At 36.6% G+C, this 22267-nt stretch overlaps 1 protein-coding gene across 1 annotated transcript; it reads right to left on the bottom strand.

Annotated features, from left to right (window-relative positions):
- Window positions 1–15093, bottom strand: LOC131849021 (cholesterol 7-desaturase nvd). Its single transcript, XM_059198998.1, has 9 exons — window positions 14998–15093; window positions 8199–8467; window positions 7096–7279; window positions 6123–6308; window positions 5176–5348; window positions 4566–4671; window positions 2721–2842; window positions 1828–1998; window positions 1–256 (listed from the first exon to the last, which is right to left on the bottom strand). Exons 2-9 carry the CDS (start codon window positions 8448–8450, stop codon window positions 92–94), a joined length of 1359 nt encoding a protein of 452 aa, XP_059054981.1. The 5' UTR covers window positions 8451–8467; window positions 14998–15093; the 3' UTR covers window positions 1–91.
- Window positions 15094–22267: the final 7174 nt, after the last annotated feature.

Below are 22267 nucleotides of genomic sequence, written 5' to 3'. Positions count from 1 at the left end.
TGTGCTCACTGACCTGACTTCATGCTATTATCTTCCAATGCTGAGATCAGATTGGAGCAGGCACTATTCCACTATAATTCTAAAAATCACTTCACCAGTCCAAAGGATTTTGCATCACATCTTTAAATGACAAACTACGTTCGCTGTAAAACTGCGAGAACCAAGTGCGAAACGCTTTTATCTGTTTGTCAGTCCGTACATAAGACGGCGCGCTGACAAATCGTTTATTATTCCATATGGCTACATCGCGTTCGAACTGTAAAAAAAAAGAAAATGATTATTTCTTAAAAACACTTTTTCGAATTTAGTTTGTAATGCAAATCAAAATATCTTTATACCTACGTGTAGTTTCAGACTCTTATAATAAGTCAAATCTACCATCAACACCGTTCAGGAATACGACGGACGAGATCAAAGACAACTTTATTGATATCAAGGTTGCGTATATTTGCCAATAGATGGCGCCACTAACCATATACCTGTTTTATTCGTTAATAGATGGCGCTGTTTACTAATAATCTAACTTCGTTATTCGACAATAGATGGCACTATTCACCAAGTAAATTTTTATTCGACAATAGATGGTCCTACAAGCAATGTAATCTTTTATTTGATAATAGATGGCGCTACTAACTATGTAATTTTTTTAATTGGACAATAGATGGCGCTATTTACTAACAATGTAACTTTGTTATTCGACAATAGATGGCACTACTCACCAAGAAAATTTTTATTCGACAATATATGGTTCTACAAGCAATCATCATTGCCTTGCCTTTATCCCATTATTTGGGGTCGGCGCAGTATGTCATTCTCTTCCACTGCTCTCTATCAGTCGTCATATCTAAACATACTCTTCTTTTATTCATATCATCTTTCACACAATCCATCCATCTTTTCTTAGGGCGTCCCCTCCCTTTACATCCATCCACATTCATATTATACACTTTCCATAAGACATGGTCCTCATTCCTCCGCATAACATGCCCATACCAGCTCAATCTGTTACCTCGCAACTTTTCTATAACCGGCGCAACTTTCAAACTTCCTCGTATATACTCATTCCTTATTCTGTCATTCCTGGTAACCCCACACATCCATCTTAACATTCGCATTTCTGCCACATGCACACGCCTTTCGTCCATCCCCTTTACGGCCCAACATTCAGATCCATACAAAATGACAGGTCTTATGATAGATTTATAAACTTTACCCTTTAGTTTCAAGGGCATTCGGGGGTCGCATATCGTTCCCGAGACCTGTCGCCATTTCATCCATCCCGCAGTAATTCTGTGCCTTACATCGCGGTCTATGTCGGCGTTGTTCTGAATAACTGAACCGAGGTACCGAAAATCGGAGCAGACCGGAAGCATTACACCGTTTAGATAGATAGGCTTGAAACTGGAGAGACCGCCGAAATCGCAGAATAGGTATTCAGTTTTAGTTCTGCTGATATTCAAGCCAACACTCTCCAGTTTTTCTTGCCATCTATCTAGTCTACTCTGGACCTCGATTCCATCCTCACCAACAAGCACAATATCGTCGGCAAACAGCATACACCAGGGTACCTCGTCCTGAATGTCCGATGTCAGAGCATCCATTACAATGAGGAAGAGGTAAGGGCTTAGAGCCGAACCCTGGTGTAAGCCTACCGCCACACTGAACTTATCGGAGGCACCTACCGCCGATCGGACGTATGTGGTCCTACAAGCAATGTAATCTTTTATTTGATAATAGATGGCGCTACTATGTAATTTTTTTAATTGGACAATAGATGGCGCAACTAACAATGTCAGTTTTTATTCGACAACAGATGACTCTACTCACCATATAACTTTCTATTTTCACAAAGATGGCGCCGACGGGTGCGTTGTAAATCGGTGAGTACAATCTATGCACTACTTTTTGAAGTAATGGACCTATTGGTGTAACTGACTGCGATACAAGAATAGGTCCCACTGGGGTCTGAACGTAGAGTCGTACGTGGCCCGGTCCAATCTGAATAAACAAACAAACATACCGTCAAACCGACAATTATCCTAAATGAGATTGTTAGAGACATTGTCAACATGGACAATGTTGTGATGAATATAACGATTTTGACGGCCTCGATGGTCTAGCGATTTGGCACATCGCGTTACTTCCGATGGTCGCGGGTTCGATTTCTCGCATGATACAAACATTTGTATTCATGAGTATGATTGTTTGTATCTGTAAATTAGAGTGTTAAGTTAAGCAGAACTTGTGTTATGGGTACTATACAACTGATATAAATAAATAGATACATTTTTTGTAAATATACCGATACAAACAATTACACTCATGAATACAAAAGTTTGTATGAGGATCGTACCCGCTACCATCGGAAGTAAAGCGGTGTGCTGAATCGCTAGACCACCGAGGCCGTCATTTATATAAATTACTAGCTGTACCCGCGACTTCGTCCGCGGACCTACTTTATTTTTCTAAAATAAAAGTAGCTTAAGTTACTCCTTATTACATCAGCTACCTGCCAAAAAAAGTCTCGTCAAAATCGGTCCAGTCATTTCACAGTTTAGCCGGAACAAACAGACAGACAGACAAAAATTGTAAAAAAAAAATTTTTGGTGTATGTACGTATTTATATTCATGTGCATGTAGTAAAAAACGGTAATTTCAATATTACAAACAGACACTCCAATTTTATTTATATGTATAGATATAGATTATTATATAAATACCTGAGTAATGGATACATCCACGTGGAAGAGATTCAGTTTCATGATCTTATAATCATGCGTCAACTGCATTGAGGCCGTATGGTCCTCATTTTTCGACCAGTCTGCTGCCCAAACGTGCTGTCCTAGATTTACAGACACTGGCGTAACTAGATACCCACATGTATATTGAAATTCAAAGCCGAAGTCAAAATGATAAAATGTTGGATGGACCATCCATCCATACGTACGCACAATACTTACAAATACAAAATACAAATACAAAATATCTTTATTCATGTAGGTCTATTACAGACTCTTATGATATGTCAAATCTACCGAATGAAACATATCTTCGGAATGATTTCGAGATTCTTTCATTATTAAACATCCATCCATAATAGATATTTCTAGGGTTGTCTGCTTTTTAAAACAAAACCTTACTAATAATAAATGCGAAAGTTTGTAAGTATGTATGGATAGATGTATGGATGTTTGTTACTCTTTCACGTAAAAACTACTAAATGGATTTTGATGAAACTTTACAGTAACATATCTTGTACACCAGAACAGAAAACATATAGGTTATATTACAAAAATATATTATACTAGCTGTCCAGGCAAACGTTGTTTTGCCTTAAAATAAAATAAAAAATAGGGGTGGCTACTACCCTTAACATTTAGGGGGTGAAAAATAGATGTTGGCTGATTCTCAGACCTACTCAATACGCTCACAAAATTTCATGAGAATCGGTCAAGCCGTTTCGGAGGAGTATGGGAACGAAAACTGTGACACGAGAATTTTATATATTATATAAATTAGGCGAAATCATCATTACATAGTATAAAACAAAGTCGCTGTCGCTGTCTGTCCCTATGTATGCTTAAATCTTTAAAACTACGCAACGGATTTTGAAGCGGTTATTTAAACAGATAGAGTGATTCAAGAGGCAGGTTTATATATATAATACATGTTAGTCGAGCGCGTAAGACTTGTTTCATTACAAAATATATCTACTAATTTGATGCCCCAAAGGCAATTCAAAATACCACTAGCGCCATCTGTGTTGGCGTAGTGTTAACACTTTCTGCTTTGAATTTGTTGAGAAACTCTTTTGATATATTTTAAGTTTTCATGTATTCTCTAATCAAAATTATAAAAACAAAATTATATAATTATCACCTCACTCTCTACCATCTTACCGTTAAATACATTTTTCCAGTCATAAATAGTTTTACTACATATTTCTACAACAGAATTACCTGCGGGAATAGTTCAATGCGTGAACTAATGAAGCGCTACTGTCGGCGCTGTGATTGGTTCCCGCCATTTCGTCAAAATATGGCGCATTAACTTGCACGAAAGAAGTCTCTGACGCATATTTGCATTATAAATCAATATTCATTCGTGATATACTGAAAATGTACCCTAAAAAGCTGTATTTAGCCTAGTGTTTACGTGAGCTGGTGTTGTGGACAATCACGTCAAGCTCTAGTGATCTAAACTCAAGTAATTGTTGCTGGCGGCTCGTGCCCCGGCACCTGTACAGCGTGTGAAGTGCCGCGTCAGGCTCAAGGTCAGTGGTGTTTTGCATTACGTTTTTCACAGTGGCCTTTGGTTCTATTGAAGAACCTTTGAGGAGTTATAATTAGTAGGTATATCCATGAGACATACGCGTACCTAATTGCTAGGTACATATGAAGTAAACCCCAAATTGTTGACGGCTATTTACACATGTATATCCGTGCGAAGCCGGGGCAAATAGGTAGTATAATGATAGATTAAAGAGCTTCAACTATGTGTGCGAAATTTCATACTCCTTCGTTCGTGCAATTATCCTAAAAAGTGGTAAATGGTGAGGTAGTTACCTATAAAATTCAGAAGTATGGGGTACTTCTCACCCAACTGCGTCAGGAGCGATGGTGAATGCACAGCATTCAGATGAGCTACGTCAGCTCCATTTTCCGGTATCTCCTGAAAATATGTAAATAATCTAATTTTTAAATACGTTAAAGCAGTGTCGCTGTTCGGTATGTATGATTTACTATTTATTTCTTCTAAACCACATAATAGATTTTAATACGGTTGTCAGTGTTTTCGAGAATTTCTTCCCTAAAGTTTTACAATAATATCCTTGAACAATTCATACAGCGCCATCTAGTACCAAGCTAAGCAAAGCTTGTGTTATTGATACTTGCGAACTGCGAATGAGGAACATCCGGGTGATGTACACTAGTATACTAATAAACAGTGCGGGAACTACTCTATGTAATTATATTTTTTTTTATTGGGGGTGTTTGGGCAATTTCAGGTGCATGACCTGTAGCACTGCGACCTACATAGATCTATTGTGCTCGCCCTTTTTCAAAGTTCGCTACCTAGACCCGTGAGGAACAAGAATTGAAGGATATTCTTAGGAGTGATGGTTTTTATCTCCTCCGGATACTACTCTATCTAAATAAAAGAGGATGATCAAACCTGAATATGAGCGCTGATAACAAACTCATTCCTTCCCCTATATCCCCAACTCTTCAATTCTGGTGCATCCTTAAGTTCCCACAGGGGATCCCGACCCTCGGCGTCGTGCCAGATCCACACCGCACCATCGGCTTCTACTGTTGGCCAGGTTTTGATGGAGACTCCTCGAGGAGCTGTGATAAAAGGATAGAATAGAATAGAATAGAAAATCATTTATTCAAATAAACTTAATTTAAGCACTTTTGAATAGTCATAACAATTAGTTTTTTATCTACCACTCGTTCGGAAAGCTGTCTCATCATAAGAAGAACGAGCAAGAAATTTGTGTGTTGCTCTTTTAAATAATCCTTGTAAGTTTTCAACCAGCACTACAAATATAAATATTCAATAAGAAAATCAGTCGTGTGAATACAAACTACCAACCAGCACTAATTTTTTTTAGGGTCAAATATATATATAGTATTCAATAAGATTAAATCAGTTTTCGTAGTGATAAGAGCAGTCCAGTCCCTACAAGCAGCACTCGTTCACGAGTATGACGGATGATATTTGTTCATAAGCCATCACGTGCACTTATTATTATTATTATTTATAAGGCGACAATATTTTAACAGGGGGGCGGATGTCTGATCTAAGTAGTCCCAATGACCATCACTTCAAGTTATATATAGTTACGTTCGATTTGGATGTTTTTTTTAATTGATTTTGCTTCTCGCGTGGTCCCATATGAATACGGTGGATGAGACTGATAGTTTTTGAGTTAGGTAATCTTAATACTGTGATTATACTTCGTTTTTTCGTGGCCCGAACACTGTATTTCAAATACATGGTAAAATCAATTGTTCCTAAAAGAGATTTTTGATATTTATGAACTTTTTCCCTACCGTCCAGTTCGGACTGTTAATTGTTTTTCTTTTTTTTTCTTTTTTATTTCTTTGTCCACTCACCATGTTCTAAACCAGGTACACTGACACAGGCTCCATCTTCTCCAAACCTCCATTTATGGAAAGGGCATTCAATGCAGTTCCCGCAGACATTCCCGCCAACTGCTAGATTTGCGCCCAAATGAGGACAGTACGCGTCGACGCATCTGGCTGTACCATCTTCTCCCCGGTAGACGCATAGGTTCTGACCTGGAATTCAAGCAGATGGAACTTTAAGGTATGTAGAACAGAACGAGAGTAGTAGTCGTAACAGGTTTTAGCTTCGGACTTAGAAAGGGTATAATGACGCTGGCGGGGCACCAGTGGAGGATACGATGAGCATGAGGTCAGGTTCGTTAGCACATTGTGGCAATTTTAGCAGGAATTTATATTGATGGTTTCCAGGGGGAACCGCGTGGAGGTCAACTTGACATGGTACATTACAATACCATAACAAGCAATGGAGTTATTAATCCCCATTCCGGCGACTTAAAGATTGTAAGTTCAAATGTAGTCGACAAATAATTTGTGTCCTTTTTATTTAATTTTTTTTATAGTACAGGGGACAATCGAGCTTACGGCTTATCTGATGGTAAGTGATTACTGTCGCCCATAAGCACTAGCAACACCAGGGGATTTTTTTTTATCACACGGGACAAACGAGCATGCGGCTCACATGATGGTAAGTGAAGAAACACCAGGGGAATTAGAAGTATGTTGTCTTTTAAAAAGGAATAAGCTCTTTTCTTGAAGGTTTCAATATCGTATCGGTTCGGAAATACCATTGCTGGAAGGTGATTCCAAAATGTGGTTGTGCGTGGCAAAAAGTTTCTAGAAAACCGCACTGTGGAGGACCGCCAATCATCCAGATGATCAGTGGTATTTTGAGAGATGAAATTTATGCTGCTGTGATAGAAACACTGACAATAAAGTAAGCAATCCGAGAGATGGCGGTAGGTTCCCTCGTTGGCACGTTTAGTTTAAAAATGTTACTTACCAAGAGCATCGACAGGGATGACCCCACCGATCTGTAGCGCGGAACTCTCTGCGATGGCAAACCACCCGTTGGGGTATGGGGGTGGTATTTTAGATCCTAGACGCCTGGCGCTCTGCGCTCGGGAAATTCGGAGCGCTCTATCAGGACCATGCTTTATGTATTCGAAGCCTATTTCCGTCAGTTCCTGAATTTTTTTTAAATATTTCATTTATATTAGAATGTCAATTAAGACGACGGTAAGAGAAATATTACGGGGCGGCAGCAGCAACGATACGCATATTAATTTCTTATTTCACTTATATAAACAGTAACACACAAGTTTTTTGCTCGTTCTTCTTGTGATGAGAAAGCTTTCCGAATGAGTGGTAAATAAAAAAAATTTGATGACTATTCAAAAGTGCTTCAATGTAAGTTTATTTTAATTAATGATTTTCTATTCTATTCTGTTCTATGTACTTTTCACTTTGAATGTTTAAAACAAACTGGACTGTCCACACAATATACTGGTGTTATGTTTAAAGTCAGTAGGTCAACTTAAGACTGTTATGATCAAATGAGAACTTATATCTTGTATTCAAAAATAAACATGATTTTATCAAACTTCTAGAACATACATTTTATATCATAATTATAATTACATTTAATCTTTACTATTTATATATTTATTTCAAGTTTATAGGCATAAATAATATTTATTAACTCAATATATATTGTGGTGGTTATCTCACTCAAACTAGATGGCGTTGTAATCACTGAAATCTGCTTAGCGGGGCAACAGAAAATTTTGTCTTCAATCAATCTTTATAATTAGGTTCTTTTGACAGACTTAACAAACAGACACCTATAAGAATCTGTTAGGGAAATATGCGTTTGAATACAAGAAGAATGGATCTACATAAAGTAATTCCTACATTAAAAGTAGTGGCACTGCCTAAGTAATCAAGCGGTGATACTTTAACTTAAGTTACCGAAATAACTTAATTAAATTAAATATACAAATTTCATTAGAATTCGTCCAGTATTTTTTGCATGAAAATGTAATAAATATCCACCTCTCAAAGCCTTACATTCATAATATTAAGACGATATAGATTTAAACTCACCTTAGTATACAATACTGGATTCCAAAATGATTTATAAATAACATACAACAATAATACCAAGATCACAGTTAAAAAAATAAATAATGCATATTGGCAACACAACTCGTGAACCATGACAAACGCCCTGCGCGTCAAGTTGAAATAAAAAAACAAAATGTCATTTTTAAATTCCGAATTCAAGATGGCGTCGTGACATTTCAACAACGTTGACCGTTCCGGAAATTTTAAATCCATCGTTATTGTACAAGTCATGTCTCCTTATTTTATATCTGAAAATAGAAATTTTTATTTTTTAATTATCTTTATGTAACTGGAATGTCAACTAATCTGATGGTTTTTTTTATAGCATAGGGGACAAACGAGCCTGCGGTTCACCTGATGGTAAGTGACTACCGGAGTAAGTAAGTAAAGTAAGTGATTTCGGACAACTCTAATTGTGTTGGCCGCAGCTGGCCTTTACAGCTGCGCCGGACGATAGGGGGCGAGTGCAGATGGCACTTCAAACCAAAAGAAGAACTTATGGAGCGCTTCAGCCGCCAACTCCCGCCTGACGGATACGACTTTAGTCTGAGAGCACCATTAGGGATTCGAACCTCGTCTCAGGCCGTCGTAATATCGATCCCCGTTTGAATTGAACGGGGAATCGATCGGAGGGGTCCTATCCTATTGGTACAGTTGACATATTTATAAAATAGCGAGCGGTCGAGCGGCCGCTAGTGCACCGGATTGGTCGGCCTGTTCCTACCGTGGTGACATTGTTTGTAGTGATTGGCCATAATCTTTATTTTTTTTATTATTAGTAAGTACTGCGCCGACCCCAAATAATGGGATATAATTTATTTATTCATAGTAGGACAGATGGCCGTTGGGGCAGTAAAGTCCTCGAGTGGCGACCGCGGACCGGAAGACGCAGCGTGGGAAGGCCTCCAGCACGGTGGACCGACGATTTGGTCAAGATCGCTGGAAGGCAATGGATGCGAGCAGCGCAGGACCGATCGTCGTGGAGATCTTTGGGGGAGGCCTATGTCCAGCAGTGGACGTCTTCTGGGCTGAGATGATGATGATGATGATTTATGTACACACTATCATGACGCTCACTAGTAAGAATTATGATTAGTAAGGTATACAAATGTTTGTTTATGGAACTGTAGCATAGACAAAGTCAATGTCAGTGCCGTGTCGTGCCTTCTATGTGTCTATGACCTACATAATTTCACGCATCAAGGTCGACGCGCAAAACAACAATTGCCGCGTCAGTAATTCTTTCAATAGGCGCCATGTCATTCTATACCTTACACACATTAATACGCAGTCATTATTACACATTTTTTTATTACATGATAATGTAATGGTGCCCTCGTCTATGGTAACGCTAACAGTTTACGGCGGGTCACCAGTGGAGAATCATAAATTTATATTCAAAAATCATTTATTCATGTAGGACATTTTAGCCGTTTATGAATGTCAAAGTTTTTGTATTAATATTTTTTCTTACCGTCCAGTGCAGTATACAGAATCAATTGAGAAGAACTGGCAAGAAACTCAATTGAAATTCGTTTTTTTAAAGCCAGTTTATTTACAATGTATATTTATATAGGTGTCTATGTCTAACATTAAATGAAAATCTCGTGCATGAACAACTATTGCCATGCACGCTCGTCATTCAAGTAATCGTTTAGTGAGTAATAGGCTTTGCTCAGTATATACGATTTAACAGATGTATATGATTTATTTAAGGGTAATTCTATAATAATAATAATATTATCATCTCAGGACAATTCACACAACGCCATCTAGACCCAAACTAAGCCGAGCTTGTTTTATGGGTACTAGACAAATGATATAAATAATTAGATATTTTTTTATTCATATATACACAATATATATAGAAAACATCCATATTGATACAAAGTGTCATACTCATGAATACAAATATCTGTACCGAGGAATCGAACCTGCGACCATCGGAAGTAAAGCGATCTATTTAACCGCTGGACCACCGAGGCCGTCAAAATAATAATTCAATGAGCCTATAGTGGCAAATTCATCAGGAACTTATCACATTGGTGTCATGGGGGGGGCCGCGTGGAGGTCTAGATGACATAGTACTAGCTATAGAGTCATATACCACATTAGTAAGAATTCCCTCTTCCCATATTTAAAAAATTATAATGATACTAGCTGTCCCGGCAAACGTTGTTTTGCCTTAAAATAAAAAAAAAATTAGGGGTGGACCACCCCTAACATTTAGGGGAATGAAAAATAGATGTTGGCCGATTCTCAGACCTACTCAATACGCTCACAAAATTTCATGAGAATCGGTCAAGCCGTTTCGGAGGAGTATGGGAACGAAAACTGTGACACGAGAATTTTATATATGAGATATTTACTTATTCAGCTTCACGTTTGCGAAGAAGTCAATTATATAATGTGTAGCATGAAATAATTACTGAAACCTTATTTTTAAATTATCGGATGCACCGCTAGATGGTCAGCTAGTTTTATTATATATTATCTGTGCCCGCGGTTACACCTGTGTTAAATTTCAATAAAAAATACAGCCTAAATGTTATTCTGATGCGTAAGCTATATTACTGTAAAGTTTCATCAAGATCCTTTATGTAGTTTTTGTGTAACAAACAACCATACTCACAAACTTTCGCGTTTATAATAATATTAGCTACTCGCCTGAATCTGCATTCCGAATGAGTGGTAGAATCAAAATATGACTATTCAAAAGTGCTTGTAATGAGTTTATTTGAATAAATATTATTTCTATTCTATTTACATATATAAACCTTCCTATAAATATTAAATATAAAAATATTATAAGTAACAGTAACTTGCTACTCGCCCCGGCTTCGCACCGGTGTATATGTAAATAGAATAGAAATAAATAGAAAAATAATCATTATTCAAATAAACTCATTACAAGCACTTTTGAATAGTCATATTTTGATTCTACCACTCATTCCGAATGCAGATTCATCACAAGAAGAATGAGCAAGAAACTTGTGATGTATATATATATATATATATAAACCTTGCTCTTGAATCACTCGAATCTATTAAAAGAAACCGCATCAAAATCCGTTGCGTAGTTTTAAAGATTTAAGCATACATAGGGACAGACAGACAGCGGCAGTGACTTTAGTTTTATACTATGTAATAATGATATTTAAGATGTATATGTATGTATATGTATGTACACATAACATTGTAATTAATATATAATATAAGGAAGTGAAGTTAATTTATGATATTTGACTCCCCACGTGTATGTAATATACATACAAACACAACTGTATAGTAGACAAATAAAAGAAAACAACGTCATAATATTAAATCTACGTTTTTATTGATAAGTATCTATATATATATAACTCAAAGGTGACTGACATAGTGATCTATCAACGCACAGCCCAAACCACTGGACAGATCGGGCTGAAATTTGGTATGCAGGTAGATGTTATGACGTAGGCATCCGCTAAGAAAGGATTTTGATTAATTCTATCCCCAAAGGGATGAAAGTTTGTATGAAACTTTGTCAATTTTAAACCGATCGGGCTGAAACTTTGCATGCATAAAGCTACTATGACATAGGCATCCCCTAAGACAGGATTTTGAGAAATTCCACCCCTAAGGGGATAAACTAACGCGAGCGAAGCCGCGGGCAAAAGAGAGTTTCATTTATAATGCTAGATGACCCTATAAACGTTGATTTGCCATATAAATTAAAATCCATATTAAAAAATAGGGATTGCTAGGTCAAGCCGCTTGGGAGGAGTATGGTAACTAACATTGTGACACGAGAATATTATTAATAATAACACCTTGTGTTACATTATTGTAAAAAAGTCATCCATAACAAAGAAAGATAAATAATACAAAAATAATAATATAATAATAATCTCAGGAAAAATCACACAGCGCCATCTAGACCCAAATTAAGCTAGCTAAAGCTTGTGTTACGGGTACTAGATAACAGATACAGATACATAGATATTTTTTTTCGTAAATACATACTTATTATACATAGAAAACACCCAGACCGATACAAACAATCATACTAATGAATACAAATGTTTGTGCCGTGCGAGGAATCGAACCCGCGACCATCGGACGTAAAGCGGTGTGCTAGACCGCTAGACCACCGAGGTCGTCGTAAAACTATAGTGCTAATATAGTGCATAGTTCATAGGAGTGTTTCCCAACCTTTTTGTGCCTTTTTACAATTCTTAGATTGAAAAAAAGTGATGACTATTCAAAACTGCTTCAATATAAGTTTATTTGAATAAATGAATTTCTATTAGCTGAGTTTGTACCTATTGCCAATCATATTAAATATGTATAAATGTGTAACTATATAACTATACTCATATTGGCAATAAATGGATTTATTATTATTATTATTATTATTTGTGTGTTTCGCTTTCTCAGCCTTTTTGCTGGGGTTTTACGCTTTGTGGCGTATACCACACTTACGGGGCAAAACCAAGTACGTGCAGTGTGTGTGTGCGCGTGTGGTGCATATGTGAGTTATATTATTATTACGGTTTATATATATATATATATATATATATATATATATCCATATATTATATCTCCCTTTGATGGGGTGTTAAATTCATTATTATTTCATCATTCATTATTTTTTTTTTTTTTTTCAAAAATTCTCATCTCCTCTCCTTAAGAGAGGAGAGGAGATGGCAACATACCCCCGGCAGAAGCACAGTCGGCCGGGGTTTTTTTTTTATGGATGATAATGGAATGGTTCACCCGCCTGCGCTAACGGTTTACGCTGCCGGGAGTCGGCCGGGGTTCAGGGCCCCAGGGAGAGAAACCGGCGTACAAGAATGACCGGTGGGCAGAATGTAACAGCACCGATTTCTGCATTTTTCCCGGGAGTGAGCCGCCCCGGAATCCCAACCGTCTGAGATGTTGTTCCAGACTGGTCGGGATAAGATCGTTCACCGACATAACGATTGGAATGATTTCGGTGGACACCACCCCCCACATTTCGGTCACCTCGTGAGCCAGGTTGAGATATTTTCTCTTTTTCTCAGTTTCGGCTTTCACGAGGTTCTCGTCATGCGGTATGGTGATGTCCACCAAAAACACCCTCGAAAGTGCCCGATCCATCACCACGATATTAGGTTTGTTCGCAAGAACGGTCCTGTCCGTGATAATGGATCGTCCCAGCCTGTCAGAGCTTGACGCTGTCACTTTCGAGGACCGGCTGGAGCTCGTACTTATAGTACGGCAATATTTATTATTATTTTATATATATATATATATAACCTATATAACACCTCTTTCGGTATGGCAACGTCCCATTCTATTTTGCGATGTGGCCATATATATTCGTCGATAGTACGATATACTCGATACATTTTTTACACTGGCTCCAAATGGCTACATTTTTTGAATACACAAAGACTTTTTGGCTCTGAATATATTTTAAAAATCAATTACTTGTGTTGATCACTTTATATACTCGTCCTTACTGCGATACTTATTTTGATCCGAATATATATAGATACCGTAACGGTCTATCAATTATTAATTTACTAATCTAGATATTTTATATTCGCAATGCTACATACATTGTAATATCCGCCTCCATTCATTGTAACGGTCGAGGGACTAAATAGTTGCATAAAACTGAATAAGCAGTTGCTCCACTCTATAGGTACTGCGTCGTCGTCGTATGCTGTTTATTTTTTCACTCGTTTTGGCGCCAAGAGAGGGTCACATAGTCGTGGTCAAGTTAAGAACTTATAATTTAATTTTGATAACAATAGATACAAGTAAAAAGTAGGTATTATATTAATGTACGTAAGTACTGTACTTAAATATATTTATTCTTTATTGTACATTTGAAAAACTTAATACTTAATGACTTGTACATATACACGTACATACTGCCATTTTCTCTTAAAGACATCCAGAGATATTTAAGCACTATTTATATAATACGCGGGTATTGTGCACCGATATTTGACCTTATAACAGCTGATTCGCGCGTAACGAATTACATTGCTACTTTTTGGTATTTTATAGTGGATATTTCACTATAAAATATTATTATTTCTTTAGATTATGACATAATAACATAGTTTATAATTAGCCAGATACAACAGTGTGCATTAAAGTTAAATAAATAAAAAAAAAATACAGCAAGCACTAAATCCAATTCAACTACACATGAAACGAAATTATACCTTATAATTATTTAACGCAATTATTTAATAATTTGCTTTTTTCTTTAAATTTTGCACAGATATCTAGCGTTGCAATTAAATGGTCCGAAACGAATTCGTCGAGTCCATTATCGTATTGACCCCCTCCGGGGAATGGGCCCCGTTGGGAAACACTGGTCTGTAGCATGCAATGCAACACTTGATATGACAAACCAATATTTTGACTGTATCGCGGTATAGGATTAACCTAGTATCTTGAAATTATTTGATTTAATGTATTAATTAGTTAAAAAAAGAAATTCAGTTGAGTTTCTTGCCAGTTCTTCTCAATTGAATCTGATATTGAACTGGACGGTAAGGAAAAATATTAATAAAAAAAAAATACGTTCATAAGCGGCTAAAATGTCCTACATCAATAAATGATTTTTGTTGCAACCTATTGTTTACAAAAATACAATGCTAAAAAGTTGATACACAGTTTTAAATAAACAAAATTTTTTATTCAAAGACGCATGCACAGCTATAATTTCTACACCAAATGTCAATTACAAATTATTTGTCCTTGACTTTGAAATAAATAAAAAAAAACAACATACCGGAAACTTTCATTCCATTTGTTTTTTTGAAAATGGAATACACAATCGAAGCTTGCCGCGTAACAGATTGCACTGAGTGTCCTGAATGTGCACTTGGCTTTATATATAGAACGACATTCAGCAGGAGTGTGACATAAGGTTTTATTCACAGTATACGATTTGAGGTTATGATTTTCCCGCGCATTTATTATGTATGCTCTATGGTATAATTTATAGTCTGTTTTTTAATCCCTAAAGACTAAAATGACAGGTGTAAATGTCAAATTTTCAAATAATGTTACCACCTATAGCGGGGTAGTGGTGTACCTGCGATACTGATTTGTTTAATCGGATATTTTATTTTAACACAATAGTTTTAAAGCTTTATATGACCTTTCCACAACAGATTTTCAAAATTTACGTACTTAAACTAGTGTTCGCATTACTGTCGTGGTAAATACTTTTTTTTTACAATATTAAGCTACGATTATTATTTTTTCAAACTGCTAAATATTTTAAATACAATTTTGATATATGACACCATACAAAGGTCATTTGTTTTATAAAAAAGGCAGGTATTTTAGTGAAAAATAATGAACCTATACTTATTAATACTTTATTTTGCGATAATGCGTTTTAAATAAAAACCCACGCATTATTTCTGAGTAACCTATAAAAATTTAAATCTACTGCTGCGAAGTTGTTACTTCGTAGTAACGAACTATGAGATGCTGTGAAGTATTGTTCTTTTACTAGTAAAATTTGATTATTATATTGTATAAATTAGACTGTGGATACATACGTAGAACAATAATATATTAATACTTTAAAAACATTTATCTGTACCTTTAGTGTTGTAATACTGATTGTTAATTGACCTTATTTATAAGTACATATTATTTGTAAATATATATATTTCTCTGTTGGTTTTTTTTTAAAAAAGGGTAATTAATAGATGTTAATTTTCGATAGTGGTATAATCCTATTTAAAAATTGCAAAAGATGGAAGATGTGTTAGCTGTTTTTATTTCTGCTACTTATGAATTACATGCACAGTGCAAATAAAAGTTTGTATTCGGAACTATATGTTTTTGGGGTGGACCTTTTTTTTAATGGATGATAATGGAATGGTGCACCCGCCTGCGGTAACGGTTTACGCTGACGGGGCACCAGTGGAGGATGATAAGATGAGGATCTTTTAGGTCAGTTATAATCGTGACAAATTCAGCAAGAATGTATCACGATGGTTTCCAGGGGAACCGCGTGGATGTCAACCTGACATGGTACACTGCAACAAGATCATCAGTTCACATTACTGACAATCCCCTTTCCCCCTATAGGTGACTGTTACCACTTACTAGCAGGTGGACCGGCGGCTTGTATGCTATTATAATCATCTTCTTTTTTCCGGACTACTCTAATGTTGGCCGCAGCTGTCCTTTACAGCTTCACCGGACGATAGGGGGCGAGTGCAAATGGTTTGAAGTAACCAAAGGAAGGATGCGATGGAGCAGCTGGATACCAACTCCCGTATGACGGATACGACGCCAGCCTGCTAGGGTTAGGCACCGCTAGGGTTTCAAACCTCCGTTCAGGCCGTCGTAATTTCGATCCCCGTTTGAATTGGACGGGGTGGACGGTTTTAATAGTGGTCGACCAATTTCAGTAACTTTTACCCTTCTCCTTCCCTTCATATTACAATTGATCACATTTTAATATTTAAACTTTCGTATTTCGTTACAAATATTTATATAAAATCTATTTAAAATATCATCCCGATCATCTGGATGAATGGCAGTCCTCCACAGTGCGGTTTTCTAGAAACTTTTTGCCACGTACAACCACGTTGTGGAATCACCTTCCAGCAATAGTATTTTCAAACCGATACGATATTGAAACCTTCAAGAACAGAACTTATTTTAAAACGTACTTGCAATTCCCCTGGTGTTGCGGGTGCTCATGAGCGGCGGTGATCACTTACCATCAGGTGAGACGCATGCTCGTTTGTCCCTGTGCTATAAAAAAAATAGTAAAATCCAAAATCATTTATTCACATAGAACCTTTAGGCGTCTTCTGCAGGTCACTTTTTTACCACTATCACCCTACCGTCCAGTTCGGCTAGCTACTTCAGTTGGCGATATGGCATATTTTACAAGGGGGGTTTCCTAAGAGGGTGGGTTTTTATGACTCCTTCACCCTCAGTGCAAGTACATGAAGCCGTACAGTCCTAAGAAGGTGCAGGTTGGGATGCGGATTTTGAAGCGGCCTTTTTTAATAGATAGAGGATTCAAGAGGGAGGTTTATATGTATAATACATGTACATGTGCGAAGCCAGGGCGAGTAGCTAGTACAGTATAATATTCTCTTACACTATCTCATATATACACCGGAGATTAATTATAATTAGACTTGTCATAATTGTCTGTTATGGATTAATTAATTAATATATTTTAACATTAATATTTTTTTTATTTTATTTAATTTTATTTTAAATTCCATATATAAAAGTTGTTTCATTCTCGCCTAAACCCATCCCTCTACATATCCCATATTTTTTTCGTAGATTTATTTAAATTTCGACATTATGCCTTATGGAAGAGAGTTTTTTATGGAAAACAACATTTGTAATGCTAATTTACTTATGTTTTATGTACATATTACCTGGATCTGTGAAATATATTGGCATAATGTAGTAAATGTTCTCTTCTCTCCTTGTTTAAAGTAAACTAAAATCTTCTAGAAGTAGACTAGAATTTTTTTTTATTTTTAAATTTAGGAAACCAATCACTCCATTACCTCACCAGTGAACAAATTGCCTTAGCCGCACCGCAAGTAGACTAGATACAACGGATAAGAACTGAGAATAAAATCACACTATAAAAACTCGTCTGCATGTCTACCTTAGTATCACCTAGTTCAGCCGCTAAACAGCTTGATTTATAAAACCTTATTTAATAATATAGATAGACAGATACAACTTTTAGCGTTAAAGGCACATACACACACACACGCGCACACACACACACACACACACACACACACACACACACACACACACACACACACACACACACACACACACACAACACTCTAGTATATAACATTCTCGTGTCACAGATTTCGTGATTATACTCCTCCGAAACGTCTTGATCAATTTAAATATATGTATAATTAATTATATGTATATTCAGTAGTTTTATAACGAATTTTTATACACCTTAGTTTTAAGGGTGGCTCAAGGCAAATTTTTTTTTAATTTTCGACAAAGTTATATATATTTTGTATTTTATTACGTGGCATTAAGAATACATACAACCCTATATTTGACCCTTAACTAAATTAATTCACGGCAAAATAACATTTGACGGGTCCAGCTAGTCTAATATAATAACTAGTATGTGCATGTAATGCGTAGGAATGAAGATAATATTTTAAGGAAGGTGTTACATATGAATGTGAATGGTTATAAGAGAAGAAGGCCGAAAAAGAGATGGATGGACTGTGTGAAAGATGATATGGTAAGAAAGGGAGTAAATAACGCGATGACTGCGAACAGGGATGAATGGAAGAGAAAAACATATTACGACGACCACAAATAAATGGGATAAGGAAGAAGCAGATGATGATAATAACTAACATAATAAATCTGGTCATAGCCAAAAGCTATTAGCAGATAGGAACAGAAAGAAAGTGGTCGCCAGGTGGTCGAATTTCGACCGTAATTAAGGCGACGCATCGCAAATATTGACCTCAGAAAATAGTGAATTTATTATTATTATATTTTACATTTGGTAAGGCTGAAAATATCTTTAGATAGACAATAATAATCTATTCTCAATTTGACTACAGACTTTATCAAGTCAATGAACAAAGATACGTGTGCGTGTCAGATACATGGGAGTGTTTTTTTATTAATAATTATTAAATTATAAAATTAATTTTTTATTGGTTTACTTCATTTATATGTATAATTAAAAAAATATTAGCATAATAATTTCTCTATATAAATTATAAGTATGAGTTTTTCCCTTCGATCGATGCCCCGTCCAATTCAAACGGGGATTGATATTACGACAGCTTGAACCGAGGTTCGAACCCCTAGCGGTGCCATCAGACTAAAGTCGTATCCGTCAGGCGGGAGTTGGCCTTCAGCCGCTCCATAAGTCCTTCCTTTGGTTTGGAGTGCCATCTGCACTCGCCCCCTATCGTCCGGTGAAGCAGTAAAGGCCAGCTGCGGCCAACAGCATTAGAGTAATCCGAAACAAAATCAACAATCGATACTGCGCCGTCCACGCAATTATCGTTAAAAGTAATATTTTTATATATATAATAACTTTATACAATTCACACAGCGCCATCTAGTCCCAACCTAACTAGAGTTTGTGTGAACACTCAGACCGATACAAACAATCATACTCATGATTACACATGTTTGTGCCGTGCGAGGAATCGATCCCGCGACCATTAGAAGTAAAGCGGTATGCTTAAGGGCTAAATCACGAAAATCGGTATTTAGAATTAGTGTATATAACGTATATATATGTTATATAACATAATATAGTATCTTCAAGACTTTTGCTGCAAATTAAACAAGCATATGGCAAAATTGCGCCTATGCACGACAAAAATCTGCAGATTCTGCCAAACTGAAGAGGAAACGCCACTACACATCCTATGTGGTTGTAGCCCACTCATGCATAAACGAAATATCTCCTTTGGAAAGTTTACACTCTATCCTGAGGAGATAAAAACCATCGCTCCTAAGAATATCCTTCAATTCTTGTCCCTGACGGGTCTAGGTAGCGAACATTGAAAAAGGGCGAGCACAATAGATCTATGTAGGTCGCAGTGCTACAGGTGCTACAAACATCTGACAATAGCCCAAACAACCCAATAAAAAAAATAAAAATAATCTTCAAGACTGTTATCTCACACGGGGTGGTCAGTGTCAGAGTCATTGTCAACTGTGGCCGTGGTGGTGAACGCAATACTTGACATGTCCACATTTCGCTAGGTATGTTTGAATACAACGCGGTTGCGGGCGAGCCTACCTACCTACCTACCTGTGGATTGATGTTATTAGTTATTGGTATGTGTGACCGAATAATAATAGTAGGTAGTTTATTCTATAATCTAAGTGTATTTATGTGTTTAATTAATATATGTATACAACCTCTTTTGTCATTGTTATGTGCCAGTACTCGTGTTAAGAAAAAAGAAAAAAAAATAGTTTATTTAATCTGTCAAAAATTAATTAATGTGTTATTTTGAACAATACACCTAGATAAAACAAGGTCAAGATTTTTCATTTAAAACAATTTATTTTTAAACATATGTAATAAAAAACCCCTTATCGTACTTTCCCTAACTTCTAAATGAATCTTTGAAAACAGTTGGCTGCAAAATTCGTATAAAAAAAAAAGTTAGTTACACTGCTTTATACAAAACATATTTATTGTCCTTCAGCCGCTCCAGACGTCCTTCTTTTTGTTTGGAGTGCCATCTGCACTCGCCCCCTATCGTCCGGTGAAGCTGTAAAGGCCAGCTGCGGCCAACATTAGAGAGCCAGCATTAGAGTAGTCCGAAAAAAAAACTAAGCGATCGAACTTGCTAGTAAAACAATAGATTGCAAACACCGTAATAATTTTTTTTTATCACTAGGTGGCAAACAAGCATACGGCCCATCTGATGGTAAACGGTTACCGTAGCCTATGTAAAATGTATTAAAATTAAAAAGTTAGTTACACAGCTTCATGCAAAAAATATTTTTTACTTAGTGACGTAGTCATCGCATTTGGCGGCAGAAATATGTGAGACAGAGACGACGATATGCTGTCTCTCTTTAGTAAATAATATTATCAATTTTCAATTACAGCAATTCCTCTTCTGACGTCATTATATATGTATAATTCAGGACTTTAGCAACACATACGTTTATAAAGTAACTGTAGTTTGTCCGTTTGTTCTGTATAAATCCATATGTGAAATTGTAATGTACGATTTGACACTGTTTTAGGCGACCGTTAGCGAATGGCGGGCGCCATTTTGTTTTTCTCGAAATGCGTTCGGAAATGCCATGTTGTGTTTTTTTCGAAGAAATATTACAAACTTTTTTTTGTTAGTAGCGAATGGTTTTTTTTTATATTCGTTCATCTCCTTTCAAAAATGGAATAGGCAAAGATCCTTAGACCGTACAGCCTAGTTTAGCGAATGTTTTACTTTCACATAGACAGACTTTGTAAAAGCTCATCTACGTGGCTACTTCAGCCTCACCTATTTCAGCCGCCAAGCAGCTTGCTTTGTAAGATGTGTTTATGTTGTAGGGTACAGATTAGGCAGTGACATTACAGGATAAGAGGCGTGACATCACATTCTAAGGTGATATCTCTTGTGCTGTTCATGTATATAGACGACGGTTACCACTTACCATCAGGTGGAGGATCAGATTGTTTACCATTCCAATGGTAAAAAAAGTCTAGTTTCTTTCAACTACGTCTACATTTTTGAGTGCCAAACGTCATTAACATCAGGTCAGATGTTCATTAGTGAAACTGTCATAAACAGACGGACAATGAGATACTGAAGACCAGAGAGACTTCGCATTTATACCCCCAAGGGGGTCACCTGCATCCCCTTGGGGGGTGAAGGTTGCGGCTACAACCCCCGAGTAACTATACTACAAGTGTTCCGTATTCCAAACGTCTTTATTCTAAGAAGGTTGTATCACCGGCTTGCTTACTGGAGCAAAGCCTCTTCTAACAAAAATGTTGGAATACGAATCCTTATAAATTAATATATAAAAGAGAGAGTGGACTGTATTTATTGAAAAGAAAATAATTAATGGAAAAGGAAGTAAAAATACGATTTCGACCTGGAAGAACGTCTTCCACACTCCGAACACCCCAAAGTAAGCAATGTAACACCAAACTTACTCACCTTTGCTCAGGAACGTCCCGATGTGTAGTACTGTTTAGTGGCCACGCACTCTACAGTGTATATTTTCATCATAAACAATTATATTGTGTTAAATAATTTCTTAATTATCTTGTTTTATATAGATAAAATTACGAAGCGTGCTTTTAAGTCCAGTTCTTTTTTTAAATTGTTTTATTATTCTTTTTTTTAAATTTAAGTGGCCACATGTTTTTATATGTGGTCAGTATTACCGAGCGCCCTTTGCTCCAGTAAGCAAGCTGGTGATACAACCTGCTTAGACTAAGGAGGTTCGGAATACGGAACAATAAGTTATGGACATACCTTTCTAAAAAATACAATTAAATAAACTTAACC

This window comes from Achroia grisella, unplaced genomic scaffold (genome assembly GCF_030625045.1).
Source record: "Achroia grisella isolate CSIRO2021 unplaced genomic scaffold, CSIRO_AGI_Agris_v1 utg628, whole genome shotgun sequence".
In the NCBI taxonomy this organism is placed as follows: Eukaryota; Metazoa; Arthropoda; class Insecta; order Lepidoptera; family Pyralidae; genus Achroia; species Achroia grisella.
The sequence above is the reverse complement of the archived record's forward strand: the minus strand, read 5'-3'. Positions and strand labels throughout refer to the sequence as shown.

Excerpts from the sequence above, each read along its gene's own strand:
- LOC131849021 (XM_059198998.1), bottom strand. The coding sequence starts at position 8,450 with ATGACTTGTACAATAACGATGGATTTAAAATTTCCGGAACGGTCAACG. Across the intron at positions 5,349-6,122 it reads TGTACCTGGTTTAGAACATG|CTCCTCGAGGAGTCTCCATC; the intron begins GTGAGTGGACAA and ends CTTTTATCACAG. Across the intron at positions 4,672-5,175 it reads TTATCAGCGCTCATATTCAG|GAGATACCGGAAAATGGAGC; the intron begins GTTTGATCATCC and ends ACATATTTTCAG.